At 31.7% G+C, this 20,135-nt stretch overlaps 5 protein-coding genes across 7 annotated transcripts; 4 read left to right on the forward strand and 1 right to left on the reverse strand.

Moving 5' to 3' along the window:
• Window positions 1–793: 793 nt before the first annotated feature.
• On the forward strand, window positions 794–4,762 carry LOC137836013 (uncharacterized). The gene is made up of 9 exons (XM_068644815.1): window positions 794–1,009; window positions 2,035–2,220; window positions 2,679–2,758; window positions 3,433–3,492; window positions 3,642–3,890; window positions 3,959–4,021; window positions 4,103–4,171; window positions 4,360–4,405; window positions 4,485–4,762. The coding sequence occupies exons 1-9, from the start codon at window positions 1,000–1,002 to the stop codon at window positions 4,553–4,555; spliced, it is 834 nt and encodes a 277-aa protein (XP_068500916.1). The 5' UTR covers window positions 794–999; the 3' UTR covers window positions 4,556–4,762.
• Window positions 4,763–6,460: 1,698 nt separating this feature from the next.
• Window positions 6,461–8,289, forward strand: LOC137834436 (zinc finger CCCH domain-containing protein 39-like). The gene is made up of 2 exons (XM_068642491.1): window positions 6,461–6,806; window positions 8,024–8,289. The coding sequence occupies exons 1-2, from the start codon at window positions 6,461–6,463 to the stop codon at window positions 8,287–8,289; spliced, it is 612 nt and encodes a 203-aa protein (XP_068498592.1).
• An 842-nt stretch (window positions 8,290–9,131) lies between these two features.
• LOC137836015 (uncharacterized) lies at window positions 9,132–11,496 on the reverse strand. Its single transcript, XM_068644818.1, has 2 exons — window positions 10,792–11,496; window positions 9,132–9,515 (listed from the first exon to the last, which is right to left on the reverse strand). The coding sequence occupies exon 1, from the start codon at window positions 11,494–11,496 to the stop codon at window positions 10,876–10,878; it is 621 nt and encodes a 206-aa protein (XP_068500919.1). The 3' UTR covers window positions 9,132–9,515; window positions 10,792–10,875.
• Window positions 11,497–11,554: 58 nt separating this feature from the next.
• LOC137836014 (uncharacterized) lies at window positions 11,555–17,736 on the forward strand. Of its 2 annotated transcripts, none has more exons than XM_068644816.1 (9): window positions 11,555–11,693; window positions 15,183–15,368; window positions 15,800–15,879; window positions 16,351–16,410; window positions 16,560–16,808; window positions 16,877–16,939; window positions 17,021–17,089; window positions 17,278–17,323; window positions 17,403–17,736. In XM_068644816.1, the coding sequence occupies exons 1-9, from the start codon at window positions 11,606–11,608 to the stop codon at window positions 17,471–17,473; spliced, it is 912 nt and encodes a 303-aa protein (XP_068500917.1). In that variant the 5' UTR covers window positions 11,555–11,605; the 3' UTR covers window positions 17,474–17,736. The 2 variants fall into 2 exon arrangements, with proteins under 2 accessions (XP_068500917.1, XP_068500918.1); XM_068644817.1 differs by lacking the exon at window positions 11,555–11,693 and adding an exon at window positions 13,325–13,598.
• Window positions 17,737–18,108: 372 nt separating this feature from the next.
• LOC137836016 (embryo-specific protein ATS3B-like) lies at window positions 18,109–19,525 on the forward strand. Of its 2 annotated transcripts, XM_068644819.1 has the most exons (3): window positions 18,109–18,426; window positions 18,603–18,707; window positions 19,234–19,525. In XM_068644819.1, the coding sequence occupies exons 1-3, from the start codon at window positions 18,247–18,249 to the stop codon at window positions 19,471–19,473; spliced, it is 525 nt and encodes a 174-aa protein (XP_068500920.1). In that variant the 5' UTR covers window positions 18,109–18,246; the 3' UTR covers window positions 19,474–19,525. The 2 variants fall into 2 exon arrangements, 1 of the variants encoding a protein (XP_068500920.1); XR_011085178.1 differs by lacking the exon at window positions 19,234–19,525 and having other exon boundaries at window positions 18,263–18,426; window positions 18,591–18,707.
• Window positions 19,526–20,135: the final 610 nt, after the last annotated feature.

The raw sequence follows: 20,135 nt of genomic DNA on the forward strand, positions 1-20,135 counted from the left end.
AACTAAACCAAACTAAACCATTGTTGTTTTGTAGTTTAAATTTATTTTGCATTTGGATTTGAGAATTCTATTGGACATTTTGCTTTTGAATAGAAATAAAGTTAATTTATAACATATATATATATATATATATATATATATATATAGCTGAAAAGAAAACAATAAATGAGGAGGTGGAGCTGAAATTATGCTTATTTAATAGTTATTTCAATTTTTTAAAATTTTGAATTTCAAATAATTAATGCATATCACTCTTAGCAAGTTAAATTTTCTCATATTAATGTTATGGTTCATATTACTCCTACTCTACTAATATAAAATAGATTTTAACAAAATACACTGTAAAAAAATCATAATAAATAATTTTTGAAAAAGCAATTACAAATATTATTTTAATTATAATTCAAAAAAGCATTTTACTTTAGAATGAAAATACATGATTTTCACACATGTATTCACATTTTTACTACATTAAAATATATAATTTTATTATTTTGAATAATAATTAATTAAAAATATATATATATATATATATAATTTTGTAAAAATAATATTAAAAAATTATATAACTAATTGTTTTTTAAAAAAAATAAAGAAAAACTATTTAATTTATTTAATAAATAAATAAAATTTTATTTTTTAAATGATAAAATTGTTCAATTAAAAGATAAACCAACCATATAATGTATTTTGTCTATATAATGATATAGATAATTATTAAAATAAAAAATAATTAATAAATTATAAAATAGTAAATAATTACTCAAAAATAAAATGGTAAAAATCCAGCTGTAACTGTCTTCATTGTATTGCCATTGTTGTTGATGTTGTTCTTGTTGAGGTTGTTGATCTTCCCGTCTCTCTCTTCTTCTTCTTATTCCTCTTTAGTCTTCTTTGCCTTCACTCTTTCAACTTTCAATTGAAACCATCACCACACTCTTCTCTCCTCTTTCACCTTCCTCACTTCCCAACCCTTTTCCCCTTTTCCTCCAGCTTCCAATGGCTTCATGTGAGTCTTCCTTCTCTCGATTTTATCGATCCATCATTCCATTGCAAATTACAATTGATACTTCAAAGAGGAACCTTTTTCCATTATTTTAGGTTTTGCATGTGCTTTGCTTTGCAATATCGCTTCTGGGGTTGGGATATGAAGGGGAAATGTGATTTTATATTTGAGATTAAGTTTTCGGTAACATGGTCGTTGCTGGTTTAGTGATATTGTGTTTGTTTTGTATTGAGTACTGACAATCTACTATGTTTTTAATCTGATGGGTGAAGCACTCGGTGATCTATTTTACTAATCCCTTCGGACTTTCCAATGCTATAGGTATCAGATTGTTGATAAATTCGTAAATGGCTGCAGCCTTCACTATGATGGCTTTTCAATTATTTTGTACAATGTAACTATTTCAACAAACCGGATCTTGAGTTGTAATTTTGTAATGATTTTTTGAACCAGATATTGATCCTACTGGTTAAGTGTTCTTCCTTCAAGTAGGATTATGTATGGGCTTGCTGTTCTAAGCCTCAAGAATAGGCTACTAGTGGAATAAATTGACATTACTATGAATGATTTCTGAGAAACAAACACTGGTCACAATGAGTGTGAACGAAAAGAATACATGTCTCCCCCTTTAGCAGCTTTGTGTGTAAATATAATCATGATGAGTGTTGAAAATGGTACTTTTTCAGCACCAAGATCATGTCTACTACTCTCTGTTCATTGTACTCTTTGCCGAAGTTCCATTATATTGTCTAGGAATCTATTAGAAATTTCTATTATTTTGTTTCTTCTTTAGTATTTTTCTCTTTGATTTCATCAAACTATTTTTATCATCATTTACATGTGCATTTGACAATTTTTCTAACATTTCAAAGAAACTTTTTCTTTATTCTTCAATCAATCTCTGTTGTCTTAACATGTTGGATACTTAGTATGCAAATTATGAAAGTGTTTGGTGTTTCTTTTAAGACTACTGAATTGTCATGTACCCCCAAAAAATAGTGGTTATCATGTCATAAATTCTATCACAGGTTGCTTAGGTACCCCAAAAATTAAAGTATTGAACTTGCGCTTTAGTGGAAAAAATGTTGGCCTTTCACAACAAGTTGGTACAAGAAGCTGGAGAAGGCAGTCTTTGCAGTACACTAGTTTGGTTATGTCACGGCAGACAGATAGGTTTTTGGCATCAGCCAATGCCCCATCGTCAGAGACCCAGAGTAAGTTCTTCTATTCTTTGATTCTATAGTACTGTACTGAGGTTAATACTTTTTTATGATGAATCCGTGGAACTTCTACTGTAAAATGCATATACTAGTTTGTAATTTGCGCTGATATAATGATAGGAACTTAGGCTATGAAGTGTCCATGTTCCACACTGGGTAGTTTAGGATGCTCGATGGAGTATTTAAGTATTTGGTTCTCCCCCTCTTTATAGTTAGGTTTTGAGGGTGAGTTCCCCAAGTCCTTGGGTACTTATCATATAATTACAATCGTGAGGCTATCTAATTATAGATGGTCTGATCATCCCGATAGCGGGTAACACAATAGATACAAATTCTCGTTAGGATAAATGACTCTGATGCCATCTTAAGAACACTGGGTCAAAGACACTATTAACTTGATATTTGTACTATTGTCTGGCTTCATTAACATACTTTAAATGATTACATCACAGTTATTACAAGGTCTGAAGAAGGTTCTGAAGGGACAAAATCTTCAGTTTTGACAAGTCAGCTTATTCCCAATTTTAATGAGGTTAGTACTTGGAAAATCTCATTGTTTATTCATCATCTATTTCTTTTTTCATTTTTTCAGGGGAAGACATCTATAAAACAGATCCAAATTCGTGATGACTTTATTGTGCTGCTTTCATCTATTACCTTATTTGTTTGTTAGTCCAAATTTGATTAAGTTGTTCCATATTTATAAAATCATTTTATGTATATAACCTTTGTGTGCTCTGGTATATTTTATAGCATATGTTGCCAGTATATTTTGGTCCAAAATTGGCCAATGCTTATCTTGAAATATTGCTCTACATTAGGTTCTGGACCTTAAGCTCCTTCTGATTAAACTTACAAAGCACAGGCCAATAGAAAAGTACAGTTTGTGTCCAAGCTTATGAACCTATCAGATGTTTAGCATATAGCTCCTGAGGCTTGACCTACATCCCACCTTTCATTTGATATAACCCCCTGCTCGAAGAAAAAAATTTGTGTGGATTCTTCTGTGATTTTATTTACTTGGCTGTGTTAAATAATCATTTTAATCCTTTGGTTCTGAAGTTTTCCCAGCTAGAAATACTTTTCTTTTATGACACTTGAAAAGAGATTTGTCACATTGTAATGCACAAGTGTATTTTCTACATTTATTCTTCATGAATGGAAAATTTGAACTCATGTATCTCTATGTACTGTCATTCTTTGTAGGTGGAATTCCTCGTCACAAAATTATGTGACTCGAGTTCAATTGGGGAGATAGATTTAAAAGTAAGTACAATGAAGTTGAATTTTGATGTCTTCATTAGCACAATGTTATTCAAATTCTCATAATGGCATTAGATATATCATCTTAGACTTGCTTCTTATTGTTGTTTCCTCTCTTCATTGTCATATGCCCAACCTCCTAATGATATCAGCTTGCTGGGTTTCACCTGCATATAGTGAGGGATTTGACGGAACAAAACGAAACTCTACCTCCTCCTACTCCTATTCCTGCTTCTGTAAGTGTAAATGATGTCGTAGAAACGCCTAAAACAAATGGATCAGTTTCTACAACTTCATTGGCCATCTCGAATCCTTTAGGCCAGGTGTATTTTCCAGGATCTATCCAGAGATTCCTAGACAAAGCTAAGGATGAAGGCTTGGTGATAATTCCATGTCCAAAGGTAAGAATCTGAAACTTGTACTTTACATTTTACAAACCTTATATAATGCACTCTAAAACCATAAGCAGGTGGGGTACTTTAGGAGATCACGAACAATAAAGGGGAAGCGTGCTCCACCATCATGCAAAGAGGTACAGTTGTTGACGGCTTTGCTCTTCTCCTTTTGTTTTTGGCTTTTGATGTTTTTCATGAAGTTGTGTCCCAATTGACAGAAACAAATTGTTGAGGAGGGGCAAGTGATTTGTTACATTGAAATGCTGGGTGTTGAGGTGGCAATTGAGGTTTGCGTCTCTTCCAAGTTATTGTGTGACTCTGATGTTTATCTAATTTAGTTACTATAGTGACTAATTATTTTTTGTTTCTAAATTTGGTTACTATTTAATGATTTTCTTATAGTGGATGATGAGAAGGGGGCAAATGATCATAATATGATGACTACTAATCATTGCTATGATTCTCATGTTTGCAGGCTGATGTGTCCGGAGAGATCATCAAGATACTACGAAAGGATGGAGGTTAGTTTCCTAATCATTTCTGTCCAAAGACCAGACTGGTATTGTTTGGTGTGTGACTCTTATTTTTGGTTTTTCACAGAACCTGTTGCATATGGTGATGCGCTTATTGCAATATTGCCATCATTTCCAGGAATAAAGAAGCTTCAATAAGTTTTAATTTTTCAAAAAAAGACATTCTTGCCAACCAATAAGCTTTTTTATTTGTATTACTAGTTTTGCATAGCAGAGACAGAGCTAAACTCAGACAACTTTGTTTTCTCCTACTTTCCTGTGTTCTGTTAGTGGATTTGTCCTTGGAAATGATCCAGGCCATAACTTTGTGTAAGGAAAATTTTGAAACTTGAATCTTTTGATGTATTTGTATCTTGAAAATTTAAAATATTTTTAAACAACTAACATTTATAAATAAATAAATAAAATGATTGGAGAAAAAGAAAAGTCAAATCGATGTGATTTTTCAATCTTTTAATAACCAATTTTCTCATACTTTCCTGTTTCTGTTGGTGACTTTGTCATCACAGTTATAAGTTTTTATGCATTACCATATTCTTGGTCTTGAGTTAGAATAATAGGGGTTTTAAATTGTAATTTTATGCCATATTATATTATTAAGCTATAGTAAGTTCAAATTTTTAAAGTTATTTAATAACGATTATATATTTTTTTATTTATAAGGTTAAAAATTGAGTTACATATAAATTTGGGCTTATTAATTTATTTAGAGACATGTTATGTAACTTATTTAAAAGGGTTTGCGATAAATTAAGCTTTCAAACAATATTATTTTTTTCAATTAGGTTAGGATTCACAGTATTTAAACTGATAACAGGATTTTGAAAAGGAAAAAAGGTTAATTAAGTAAATTTATAGAAAAGGAGAAGGGAAATGTAGATATTAATAATGGGAGTGTAAATAACAAGATCAATATTTTTATTTTGAATAAGAAACTGACATTGAAGCCCAAAGCCCATATATATTGGGGCGGCTTCTTCCTGCATCTCCATATGTGCTTGTGGCACCCTCATAATTTTTAAAATTCCAAAACTGCCCTTCTCTAATTAAGTTAAAATGTTTGAAGTTACGGTTATGGAGGTGTGTGGAAGTGTTGGTGTGTGAAGAAATTGGTGAAGGAGCTGGTGGTTATTCTATTGCTATTGAGTTGCGTTTTCGATGGTTCATGGTGGTGCATGGTGGTCGGAGGTAATTGCATACGGTGAATTTTTCGTTTATGTGTTGTTTACTTAAAACCAAAAGTTTATATTGGATTTAAACAATAACTTTCTATTCACTTAATTTAGAATATATTTTTTCAAAATAACATGTTCAAGATTATATAAATTATAAACTATTTTCAGATTTCGTATTATCTTTCTGTGTATGTAATCCATATATTTTTCTTTAAGAAAATTATTATGGATTACATAAATTAATACTAAATCTGAATTGTCCAAATTCGATGAATAATTTTGGATTACAAATTGGCTTCCAACTTTTGTAATCAAAATGTTTATAAAATATGAAAAACAAAATAGCAACAAACATAATGACAAATCAAAAGAGACGAAAATAGAAAAATACAACTAAACAACTAACATTTTCCACCACAAATTCCAAAAATTACATAAAAAATCACCAATAAAACCTTAAGTGAGCTCAACGGGTACTCAGTGCTTGGAGTGGCGCGCTCAGAAAAATAGAAACAAAGGAAGAAGGTGTAAAACTGTGTGGGTTTTATTTTTTCACTAAAGGGTAGAAAAGTATTTTCATATTTATTATGGGGTGCACAAGCACATATGGAGGTGCAGAAAGAAGCAGCCCATACGGATGGTGAGGCTATTTTGGTATTTCTCGTGTCAATGTTTCATTTGGGCTCGAATTCCGTGTCGGGATTTGAGTGTCAAAACAGGTCAATATAAATTCAGTACATGCATATATTATATATTATACACAGTACAACGCAGAATCAACTCTTATCATTCTTTGATTTCATTCATTGCAGTGCGCTTTGACCGTTTCGGATTCAGAGCGGTGCATTTGGCGTGAAGTGAAGTGAAGATGGAGGCACAAGCAGCAGCACAGACACACCATCTCCGAAACTCAACAGAATCAGAAAAGCATAACAGTAATAATAATCACCACAGTAATCATAACAATAATCGTAACTTGATGGTGAAGACTGAGTTGTGCAGGAGATTCAGGAGAGGCGTGTGCGGTCATGGAATCAAATGCGATTACGCTCACAGCGTCGGGGAGCTCCGTCGCCAACCGAAGCTGTGCAGATTGTTCCTTCAAAACAAACACTGCCCCTACGGACGCACCTGTCGCTACCTGCATTCCGCCGCAACAGCGCTACCACCGCCGCCGTCAACTTTTCCGATTCCAAATCCACAATCTCAACCAGGTTCTCTCTTCTCTTTGTTCTATTAACGTAAATAGATCTATTAATTGCTTAATTACGCGTTGCGATTCCACGGCGACGCTGACGATTCCACGGCGACGCTTACGATTCCATGATTAAACAATGCAGGTCTCGTATATACACTACAGCTTCTTAACATCCTCAAAATCGTATTTCTACTACTCTACCTCTCTAGTAATAGTATATTCTGTGCAAGTAGTTAATTTATTATTTGATTGAATAATGTAGTTAATTATGATACCGATAAATCTTCTCTCGTCATGATACGCGCGTAATTGAATTTTATTTTATTAATCTGAAATAAAAATCTCTGTCATATATTGTTTGAAATTTTTTTGACTCTACGACGTGATAATATCCAATCATTTAATATATTTTTTTTTCCATTTGAAAGGTGCTGAAGATCAGATCGGTTCAATTCGTGATAAAATTATTTAAAGTAAACATTAACATTGAAAAAATGTTTTATCGTGTTAACATTGTTGTTAATTTCATAATTGAAAAGTAAATTATAGGAAATAAATTGATTATTGAAGAACTTTTGAAAATGACATTTACATAATCCCAAATAATTAAAGTGAAATTCCTCATTTGTTGTTATCTTGGATAGGATTACTTCCCACGAAGAGGACACATGAAAAAAAAATCATACTCGGTATAACCAAAATGTTCATCATAAATGAAATCCCACACTATCATTATCTAACATGTTAATATAAGTATATTAGAACTACGTTGTTCAGTTTTATCTAATATTGTAAAAAAAATAAAATTGAACTAAATCACAACAACAAAATATGTTCTTCTTTTCTTGTTTCTGGATTGGTTTGATAGTATTTCAATTTATTTATTTGAATTAATTTGATGATAATTGGTTTAGTTTAATTTTGAACACCACTAGTCAATAGCCAATCCATTCAATAGCACTGAAATAGGTCTTTGCTAGCCGAGCCAGCAAGCTTGGTCAGGTATGGATGGATCTGTGGGAAGAAAAATAATTTGGTCCAACGAAAAACAAATTCTGTTTTCCTTTTGGAAAGAATAGAGACAGACACTCTTTTTTTGCCATTTTGATGAACAAAATTGTTGGGTTTGATTTGACGCTATATTTGAAAATATTTGCATAGCATTTTGTGGTTCAATAGAACATGGAACTATATCCACGTTAATAAAGTCTGACCCCTGTTTTTGTGATGCAGAAGTAGGGCAACTTGATCGCTCCTCTTCTGCCGAATACAAGAGAATGCAAACTTATGCTGCTGTTCCAAGTGATAGCTACCCTTATGCAGAAAATAGTACAATGCATACTGCTATTGCTGCTACTGCAAATGCCTCAACTAGCACTCTGGCAGCTGGCTCTTCCCATAACAATGAACCATATGCTGTGAAGTTCGTGTTCAAGAAAAACGAACTAAAAAAGATCAATCGCATCTATGCTGATTGGATTTCAGATTTTTCCCGCTGAGAAACTGGCTGGACAAGTTAGTGGATAACTATATTAAAAACTAAGCAATTTCTACTAATGGGTAAAAACTCAAAAATCAGTCTGATCGAGTTTGTTTTGAGGAATATGGTTTGGTTTGATATTTTGCCCTTTTTTTGCAGAGTATATGCTTAAGTATTGCTTCAGATATTAGAATACACTGAACTTCTTAAGCCTACCAAATTTATGGTGAAATGAGAAACAAAACATAGAGCACGCCGGAAAGAACATCAAGGTGATGTCTTCCAAGTAATATTAAGAATTATTTATTCTTCCAACTATGTCTAGACATAGCATCATCAGTAACGATCTATTTGAGCCAAAACAAAACTCTTCTATTCATACATAAAGCTAAATGACACCTAATTAAAAACAGGGCTTATATAGGTTTTATATTACTGGGCTTAATAACTTGTATTGTCGTACTTTTGGTTAAACACGTGCCTATATTGGGTTTATTTACTTTCTGGCTTTATGTTTGCCACCAGTACTTAACACCAAATTATAGATAATGTACTCAGAAAGCCGAAAAATCTTTGGACAAAAACAGGATATCTCTCATTTACTTGAAAATGGAAGAGGATGTGCCTGCAAAATGTATAGTATTAGTAATGAATAATAAATGTCATTGAATGTTATCCCAAACCTGTAAAATGTCAACCCATTTATAGAGTTATAATGGGTTTTAGATATCCATATAATTATTTCTATCCACTTAATCCTAATAATCGTTGTTTCAGATAACCGAGAGGTATCCGGTTCTTTTGTCTGAAGACTTGGTTTATAAATAAGATATAAAAAAACCACGACATAGATTAACACGGTTGACTGAATAATAGAGTTTGCATTAATGAAATGAAGGATATCAATGAAATCAGAAGAATATTGATACAAAAAGAAATAGAGTAGTTACTATCTTTTGTTATTCATGTATTACGCCCAGAGGATTTTATCCATTTCAAAGTTGACCTGACTAATGCGTCCATTGGATCAACACATTTCTTGAGAAGAGGGTCATCTGGGGGCAAGAGGTCCCGCATATCATCAGAAGCAAGAATAACAGAATTTGCTGCTCTCACCAAAAGAACTTGAAGTGCGATTCTCAATAGATTGCATGCCCCTTCCATGTCCTTTCTGTTCAAAGCTTCAATTGCAGGTATCACTGTATGCTCCATTGTTGCTCTATCAGGCAGTACAACCTCAAAACCCTGAATATCATTAAATGAGAGTAAGAAATATCCAAATCTCTATAGCTTGTCAAGTGTCACCCCAATACATTGTCCTTTTTAACCATTGCAGAAAAAGTGAAAAACAACTAGTGCATTATATGTAAGTACATACTTGACAATCAACTCCTTGTTCATAAATAAGAAAACGATAAAATTGCAAAAACCAACAAAGTGTTGCATGTGCAGGCGCAGAAATACAAAATTCATTATGAACATATTGACAGATACCATTCAGGTTTTTAGCAGCAGTGGTAAGCGGTGGTAACTCTGCAGTGCACAGACATAATAGTCTAACAGAGCTGCAGTAGAATAAAGACGTAGCCAGGTAGAATTCTTTCAATGTTCATAATATTAATCATGAGGTCTAATTATTCTATGTATGCACGAACAGAGATTATTCTTCACATACGAAAATGTGCTAATGAAACTAAACCAGAAGAGAAGCAATAAACACATGAAGTAGCGTACACATTAAGGCCATGTAAAACATTTATGAAGTGTATGTTGTAATAAAGCAAAAGCTCCTGATAGTACATGCTCTGCATTACCAAGAAAATATTAAGATCTTGTTCTCTATGAGAGAAATATGGGATCAAAATTCCCTCTGCCTTAGGTTTTTGTGTTCCAGCTGCCATTATACCAAACCAATACTAAAGTACTGATTCATTTGAACCAACAACTAGAGACTAAATATCGTGTTGACTAAGGTTTAATGATCTATAAGTACTTTTTGACACAGGAAATAGATAATGGATTTTACTAAGGAAACTGGATCTTCATGAATCATGGGAAAGAAACCATGCAGCAGTGCTTTTGTTTTAGCATATTAGAAATGTTGTCGGCACTTGTTGAATAAAGTTAAGAAACAAGTAAACGATACAAACAAATTATCTACTCATTGTAAACATACTCTTCTATTGAACAGAAACAAAGCTTCCAGCAATGCACATGGATATATGGCTTGCGCAAGAAAAAAAGAAGGACATGGATATGAAATTGAGAGGTCAGGAACTGCCCCTAATAGAAACTGGCTCGCTCACAAGAAGAAAACAACAAATTTCGAAAGAATTTGTTCCAGGTCTGTATCATATAGTGGGTTCTGAAAGTTATACTATGAAAAGCAAAACTGTAATGGACATTCCTCAGAGCAACTACATTGGCCTGAGTTATTAATTTCTCTAAGCCTAGGGTGCAGTAATAAGATTTGCTTGATAGTTAAGATATCAGGTTATTGAAAACAAGATAGGGAAATTACTTCATTTTGAAGCTTCTCTTTATAAAAACCAGCAGCCAGAGTTGCATTTGTGGCTAGCACTCCAATCGGCAAAGGACTACTGGCTTAAAGAGGCTTTAGCTTAGCTTCCTTGAGCTCCTTGGCAACACACTCGGCCATGTGAAGAACAGGAACAGAACATCCCTCGCACACTTGTTCATACCAAGAATGTGACACATTACAAGGCATGACTATGCAACTGGCCCCAGAATTCTCAAGAAAAACCCTCTTGTTTCTAAGACTCTGCACAATCGAAGAAGAATCGAGCTTCAAATTTTCCGCTCTACTTGTGCTAGAAACAAAATAACTCCTTTCAAAGGACAGAAGCTCCTTACTAAAGAAAGGATCAGAACACAGTAGAAAAGGAATAGAATTTCCTCCATCTTCTGAACTCAACTCCACAAGTTTTCTCAAAAATTTGAGAGTGGCATCCACAGACACCCCTCCAATTATACCCACAGTACTTCCCTGAGTGACAAAAGGAGCACCCCTTCCTGAAGCAAGGTTTGTGGCATGAATCTTCTCAGAAAATTTCCCACTTTCATCTGCATTCAAAATAACTGAAGATGGGGGTGTGGCCTGAACATGGCACCACCTTGTCCTGCCAAAGTATCTGGGAGTAGGAGCAGTTACACAACCTAGTAATAATGTTTGGAACGGATAACTCAAAGACATCACATCCAACATCTCCAATGTCTAAGAAATTTGAGAGTTGGAGTTCAATCTAGCCTTGTGTTTGTTCTTCTGTTGTGTGTTAAATCTACAACCCCATTTGAGTTGCAGAGTGAGAGTCTGAATGAAGAAGAAGCACCCTGTAGAAAAGCCCTTCTGCGGACATGTGGCTTCACAATTTCTCACCAACCCTTCTGAATTCTCACCTCAAGGTAAAACCCACCACACAATGCTTCTCTCTCCGTTTACTCTTTTTTATTAAAAAAAAATACACATTCTCATAATTATTACATTAGTAAATGTAATCGGTCAATTATATTAATTTAAAATTTGATTCCCGTGACTTAATAGATAATATTAAAATACATTTAAAAATAATAATAGCAAGAGATTACGATTAGATATTTAACATTTAAGAAAATTATTTAGTTTTTAATACTTTTAAGGATAGAAAGGCAATTTACTCAGTCGGTGTATACAAAATTTCACTAGGTTTTCCTTATTAAATATTTTCTAGGGAAGCTCCCAAATTAATTAAATTTTGTATACGTGACATTTGGAAGAAATTACAAATTATCATTAGTACAATTTTTAAATAGTTACTACAAAAATAAATGTATTATGTTTTAAGGATGGAAAACGTGTTAAAATCCTCGAATGTTGGGATCTAAGTCAGCCACCTCCATCTTTTTCAGATTATTCCTTTTAATATCTGTTTATTTCTCACTTTTTATCATTGTTTTTAGTTTGTATTTATTGTATTTCTTATTAATTAAATTTCTTTAATATCATTATTAGTATTAAAAAAATTTAATTATTATATCTCACACAAGTAGCTCAATTATCTATAAATATTATTCAAGTAGGTATTACTCCTAACTCTACTCATATAAAATAGATTTTAACAAAATACACTGTAAAAAAATCCTAACAAATAATTATTTGAATAAGCAATTAAAAATATTATTTTATTTTAATTCACAAAAGCATTTTATTTTAGGATGAAAATACATGATTTTCCCATGTGTATTCACATTTTTATCACATTAAAATATATAATTTATTATTTTTAATAATAATTAATTAAAAAAGTGAAAATAATACAATTAAAAAATATATATATATATAATTTTGTAAAAGTACTATTAAAAATTTATATAAATATTTTTTTAAATAAAGGAAAATTATTCAATTATTTATTTTATTAAATAAATAAATAAAATTTCATTTATTAAATGATAAAATATTCAATTAAAATTTAAAACCAATCAAATAATGTATTTTCTCTATATAATAATTTATATATAGATAATGATTAAAATAAAAAAAATATTATTAAATCTAAAAAAATAATCATAAAGTAATTATAAAATATATAAAAATAACTTTTATATTTTTAAGTAACTTTTTATTTATTTTGTAGGTATATTATAGATAATTATTTTAGTTTAGAAAAATAATTACTCAAAAGATAAAATAGTAAAATTTATTAAAAAAATCTCTAAATTAATATCTTAGATTTAAAAAATGGTTAAAAAAATTATAATTAACTACAAGTTAAGTTAAAAATTTAAAATGTAGGTGTTATAAGATCTTAAATGACATAAAATAAAAAAATTTATAAAGTAACTTTTCTTTCATAAAACTTAAAAAAAAAACAATTAAAGTGAGGTCTCATAAAATGTTGGATTGAAAAAAAGTTACCTTGAACTTTTAAAAATTAATGTGGAACAAGAAAAGTTAAATTAAAAATCATAATCAATTAATAATTAATAAAATATTTAATATCACATTAAAAGTGGAGATAGAATAGTGAATAAAGCATGGAGTTTTGACTGAAAAATGGGGATAGAAAGGGAAACAGAAATAGTAATCCTAAAAAATCCAGCTGTAACGGTCATTCATTGTATTGACATTGTTGATGTTGCTCTTGTTGAGGTTGTTGATCTTGCTGTCTCTCTCCTCTTCTTATTCCTCTGTAGTCTTCTTTGCCTTCACTCTTTCAAATTGCAATTGACGTCACCACCACACTCTTCAATCCTCTTTCACCTTCCTCACTTCCCAACCCTTTTTCCCTTTTCCCAGACATTTTCTGCCCCACCTTCCAATGCCTTCATGTGAGTCTTCCTTCTCTCTAATTTATCGATCCATCATTCCATTACAAATTATAATTGAAACTTCAAAGAGGAGTATTTTCCATAATTTAAGGTTTTGCATGTGCTTTGCTTTGCAATATGGTGACTGGGGTTGAGATATGAAGGTGGAATGTGATTTTATATTTGAAATTAAGTTTTCGGTATCATGGTCGTTGCTGGTTTAGTAATATTATGTTTGCTTTGTATATCTACTATGTTTTTAATCTGATGGGTGAAGCGTGATCTACTTTACTAATCCCATCGGACTTTTCAATGCTATAGGTATCAGATTGTTGATAAATTCGTAAATGGCTGCAGCCTTCACTATGATGGCTTTTCAATTATTTTGTACAATGTAACTATTTCAACAAACAGCATCTTGAGTTGTAATTTTGTAATGATTTTTTGAACCAGATATTGTATTTGTCTCTGAAACCATGTTTATGGGTTCTTGTTTTTTGAGTTTGTTAGGTTCATGCCCGTTGTGAGATATATATTACCTCCGGTTTCAATCAAGTGTAAGCCAAAAAAACACTAATTCACATCAATTAAGAAATGATGTTAGTAGTGTTTAATTGTTCTAGTTTCATTTAAGAAAGTAATATTTGTCGTAATCTAAATTTTTCAAAACTTGATATCAAGAATAAAAGAGTTATTATTCTCAATTAAATATAGGCATCTTAGAAATAGTCTCATTAAATGATGTAAAATTAGTTGAGGTTTGCTTATATTTGGGACTGGAGAGGATATTTTGAAAAATAGTGCGAGTAAGTTAGCCCTGACAACAAAACTCTGTTTTTTTAGTATCCTCGGAATAGGAAAAAGATGCCTTGATTTACACAATTTATATAGTGTGTGAGGGCTTGTGAGACAGCTTGGCGTTTTAATTTCATGACTGAACCTTAGGTATTTTCCTGAGCTGCTGACATTGCAATAGTCCAACTCTATTCTTTTTACAGATTGTGGCAGCTATTTCTTCTTGTCCTTTAATTTGTGATCCTAATGGTTAAGTGTTCTTCCTTCAAGTAGGATTATGTATGGTCTTGCTGTTCTAAGCCTAAAAGATGGGCTACTAGTGGAATAAATTGACATAACTATGAATGATTTCTGAGAAACAAACACTGGTCACAATGAGTGTGAACGAAAAGAATACATGTCTCCCCCTCTAGCAGCTTTGTGTGTAAAATATAATCATGATGAGTGTTGAAAATGGTACTTTTTTCAGCACCAAGTTCATGTCTACTACACTCTGTTCATTGTACTGTTTGCCGAAGTTCCATTATATTGTCTAGGAATCTATTAGAAATTTCTATTATTTTGTTTCTTCTTTAGTATTTTTCTCTTTGATTTCATCAAACTATTTTTATCATCATTTACATGTGCATTTGACAAATTTTGTAACATTTCAAAGAAACTTTTTTTTATTCTTCAATCAATCTCTGTTGTCTTAACATGTTGGATACTTAGTATGCAAATTATGAAAGAGTTTGGTGTTTCTTGTAAGACTACTGAATTGTCATGTACCCCCAAAAAATAGTGGTTATCATGTCATAAATTCTATCACAGGTTGCTTAGGTACCCCAAATATTAGAGTATTGAACTTGCGCTTTAGTGGAAAAGATGTTGGCCTTTCACAACAAGTTGGTACAAGAAGCTGGAGAAGGCAGTCTTTGCAGTACACTAGTTTGGTTATGTCACGGCAGACAGATGGGTTTTTGGCATCAGCCAATGCCCCATCGTCAGAGACCCAGAGTAAGTTCTTCTATTCTTTGATTCTATAGTACTGAGGTTAATACTTTTTTATGATGAATCCGTGGAACTTCTACTGTAAAATGCATATACTAGTTTGTAATTTGCGCTGATATAATGATAGGAACTTAGGCTATGAGGTGTCCAAGTTCCAAACTGGGTAGTTTAGGATGCTCGGTGGAGTATTTAAGTATTTGGTTCTCCCCCTCTTTATAGTTAGGTTTTGAGGGTGAGTTCCCCAAGTCCTTGGGTACTTATCATATAATTACAATGCGTGAGGCTATGTAATTATAGGTGGTTTGATCATCCCGATAGCGGGTAACACAATAGATACTCTGATGCCATCTTAAGAACACTGGGTCAAAGACACTATTAACTTGATATTTGTACTATTGTCTGACTTCAATAACATTCTTTAAATGATTACATCACAGTTATTACAAGGTCTGAAGAAGGTTCTGAAGGGACTAAATCTTCAGTTTTGACAAGTCAGCTTATTCCCAATTTTAATGAGGTTAGTACTTGGAAAATCTCATTGTTTATTCATCTATTTCTTTTTTCATTTTTTAGGGGAAGATATAAAACGGATCCAAATTCGTGATGACTTTATTGTGCTGCTTTCATCTATTACCTTATTTGTTTGTTAGTCCAAATTTGATCAAGTTGTTCCATATTTATAGCTTATAGCTCCTGAGGTTTGACCTACATCCCACCTTTCATTTGATATAACCCCTGCCCGAAGAAAAAAGTAACTATTTATTACAGAAATTTGTGTGGATACTTATGTGATTTTATTTACTTGGCTGTGTTAAATAATCATTTTAATCCTATAGTTCTGAAGTTTTCCCAGCTAGAAAAACTTCTCTTTTATGACACTTGAAAAGAGACTTGTCACATTGTAATGCACAAGTATATTTTCTATATTTATTCTTCATGAATGGAAAATTTGAAGTCATGTATCTCTATGTATTGCCATTGTTTGTAGGTGGAATTCCTCGTCACAAAATTATGTGACTCGAGTTCAATTGGGGAGCTAGATTTAAAAGTAAGTACAATGAAGTTGAATTTTGATGTCTTCATTAGCACAATGTTATTCGAATTCTCATAATGGCATTAGATATATCATCTTAGACTTTCTTCTTATTGTTGTTTCCTCTCTTCATTGTCATATGCCCAACCTCCTAATGATATCAGCTTGCTGGGTTTCACCTGCATATAGTGAGGGATTTGACGGAACAAAACGAAACTCTACCTCCTCCTACTCCTATTCCTGCTTCTGTAAGTGTAAATGATGTCGTAGAAACGCCTAAAACAAATGGATCAGTTTCTACAACTTCATTGGCCATCTCGAATCCTTTAGGCCAGGTGTATTTTCCAGGATCTATCCAGAGATTCCTAGACAAAGCTAAGGATGAAGGCTTGGTGATAATTCCATGTCCAAAGGTAAGAATCTGAAACTTGTACTTTACATTTTACAAACCTTATATAATGCACTCTAAAACCATAAGCAGGTGGGGTACTTTAGGAGATCACGAACAATAAAGGGGAAGCGTGCTCCACCATCATGCAAAGAGGTACAGTTGTTGACGGCTTTGCTCTTCTCCTTTTGTTTTTGGCTTTTGATGTTTTTCATGAAGTTGTGTCCCAATTGACAGAAACAAATTGTTGAGGAGGGGCAAGTGATTTGTTACATTGAAATGCTGGGTGTTGATGTGGCAATTGAGGTTTGCGTCTCTTCCAAGTTATTGTGTAACTCTGATGTTTATCTAATTTAGTTACTATAGTGACTAATTATTTTTTGTTTCTAAATTTGATTATTATTTAATGATTTTTTTATAGTAGATGATGAGAAGGGGGCAAATGATCATAATATGATGACTACTAATCATTGCTATGATTCTCATGTTTGCAGGCTGATGTGTCCGGAGAGATCATCAAGATACTACGAAAGGATGGAGGTTAGTTTCCTAATCATTTCTGTCCAAAGACCAGACTGGTATTGTTTGGTGTGTGACTCTTATTTTTGGTTTTTCACAGAACCTGTTGCATATGGTGATGCGCTTATTGCAATATTGCCATCATTTCCAGGAGTAAAGATGCTTGAATAAGTTTTAATTTTTCAAAAAAAGACATTCTTGCCAACCAATAAGCTTTTTTATTTGTATTACTAGTTTTGCATAGCAGAGACAGAGCTAAACTCAGACAACTTTGTTTTCTCCTACTTTCCTGTGTTCTGTTACTGGATTTGTCCTTAGAAATGATCCAGGCCATAACGTTGTGCTAGGAAAAACCATTTCCAATGAACTGTACGGTGTATCTTGAATTGAATTTTTAAAGATTATGACAAAAATCATTGATTTTTCTAAAACTATATTCAAATGTTGAGATTTATCATTTTTTTTGTAAGACTTTTATGACTAAAATTTTGAAACTTTAATCTTTTGATGTATTTATATATCGAAAATTTAAAATATTTGAAACAACTAACATTTATAAATAAATAAAATGATTGGATAAAAAGAGAAGTCAAATCTATGTGATTTTTCAATCTAAAGAGGAACTACGTTCTTAACATCACGAACAACTAATTTTAAGTATTGTCTCACCGATCTTTTTAATGGATGAAATAATATTTTAAACACTTATATGGTCAATTTTAAAAGTTCATTCAGAATTTCCTTTTCGTATTATAAACTCTTAATATTTATAAACAAGTATTCAAAATTCGTTTTCGACAACGTTAAGAAACAGAAAAGTTAGATGGAACGAATAAAATATGAGTACATGTTCTTTGAGCAAAGCAAAGGTTGTACATTCACAATGACATTCACAGTGACATGTATGGCTTAAAACTAAACACCACTTATGTGTTATTTATTTAATGAAAAGAGCAAGTGAGTTCATTATTCTCTTTTTCCTGAAGCACAAAACAATGAATGCTCTTAATTGGACTATAATCCTTGCAATTTGCATCATCTTTGCCTTCTCATCACATGCAACACCAAATGTTACTCGGAGTGAAGCCATGAGATCTTCCAAGCTCAACCAAACCCAACACCAAGTAAGAAGAAGCTTTTCATTATACAGTATTCCATTCACATACAAGGTTTAATTAGTCACTATACATGAACTAATGGTATTATTGATTGAAAGAACATATATTATATATAAAGGTATAGTTAGAGATAAAAGGGGTGCTCAAATTTCAACTGATAGCATTTCCAGATCTTCTTGCAGATGAATGAGTGCAGCTACGTTGTTAACGTAGAGACAAGCTGCAGTTCTAGTTTCTATGCTAGAGGAAAAATCGATGTTCTATTTGGGGACGCTATTGGCAATGAGGTCCCTTCCTTACTATCAATATTCAACCAAAATCACATATATTTTTCTCCTTTCACTAAAAAAAAAAATCATTAAATAAAAATTAATTTTAGAGATTAAAAGAATTAGTGATTACATTGACTAAATTAAAGATCATTTTATAAACTAAAACATTATTAATAATATCTAAAATAGTTTCTATTATTAATAAAAATTTATAAATAATTTTTAAATTGGTATTTAACTATTACTTATCAAGGTTTTAGCTACTAACAACTTATAAGAATCTAAAATATTAGTAGTTAAAACTTTGTTAACTAATTTAAATATCAATTTAGAAACTATTTTATAATATTTTATTAATAATAAAAACTACATTAAATATCAATAATTTTATAGTCTTTAAATTAATTTTTAATTTAGTCATATAATATAATGATTAATTATTTTTTATCTAGTGATTATCTTGTATCCTTTTTTTCCCTCTTATTTTCCGTATTATAAACATCAAAATCTATCTGGTTTGTGAGTGGTTGATGATTAATAGGTGTATGTTCCACAACTGCATGGTCCTTTTGAGGATTGCACTATGAATATATATGACATATATGGAGCATTATGTTCAACCCAAATCTGCCGTCTACACATATACTGGAGTGGAGATGGTGGTTTGATACTGGAGAAAGTGAGCATACATAGCAACTACTACGATCCTGTTACATTTTACTACCACACTTATATTCCTGAGGGTGGTTTCTATGGTTTTGACTATTGTCATTATTATTAGTACAACATTATTTCTTCAAATAAACTATGGAACTTCACTTCTTTTTTTTCAACTATTTTTGCATAGTATATGGCATATTTTTATTGGTATATATTATTTATGACTACATTTGTTATTATAATAATAAAAATGATTGTAGTTTGTCATCTAATTAAAGTAAATTAATAAATATTAGGTACTCTCATTGGTACTACTAGTTACTAGTTTTAGGCAATACTTCAAATATTACAATTGATAACTATTGTTTTAATGAGCTTATTATATAGATTATGAAAGGGGACAAAGTTACCATATGAAAATTAAAAATTAAAGAGTACAAAAAATTGTTAGTCCTAAATATTAGAGCATTTTGAATTTAGTTTTACGACTAATTCATGCTTTAAACTTATTTCTTCTTTGGAGTTTACATCACCCCCGAATAATAGAAAAAATTGGAATTTATGTTGTTTTATTACATGATCATTTCAAACTTTGAGAAAGTAAAATTGAAAGGGTGACTACAATAACTTTCCTAGCACTAAAGATAAGAAGTGTTTTGATTCAATTATTAAAATATTGTACAGATCTAAATTTAAAAAATGAAGACACTTACTGAAAATTTTGATTTTTCACTCGTAATAAATTTTTGGTTAAGTATACATATAGATATGTATTAATTAAGA

Source organism: Phaseolus vulgaris, chromosome 5, assembly GCF_000499845.2.
Source record: "Phaseolus vulgaris cultivar G19833 chromosome 5, P. vulgaris v2.0, whole genome shotgun sequence".
In the NCBI taxonomy this organism is placed as follows: Eukaryota; Viridiplantae; Streptophyta; class Magnoliopsida; order Fabales; family Fabaceae; genus Phaseolus; species Phaseolus vulgaris.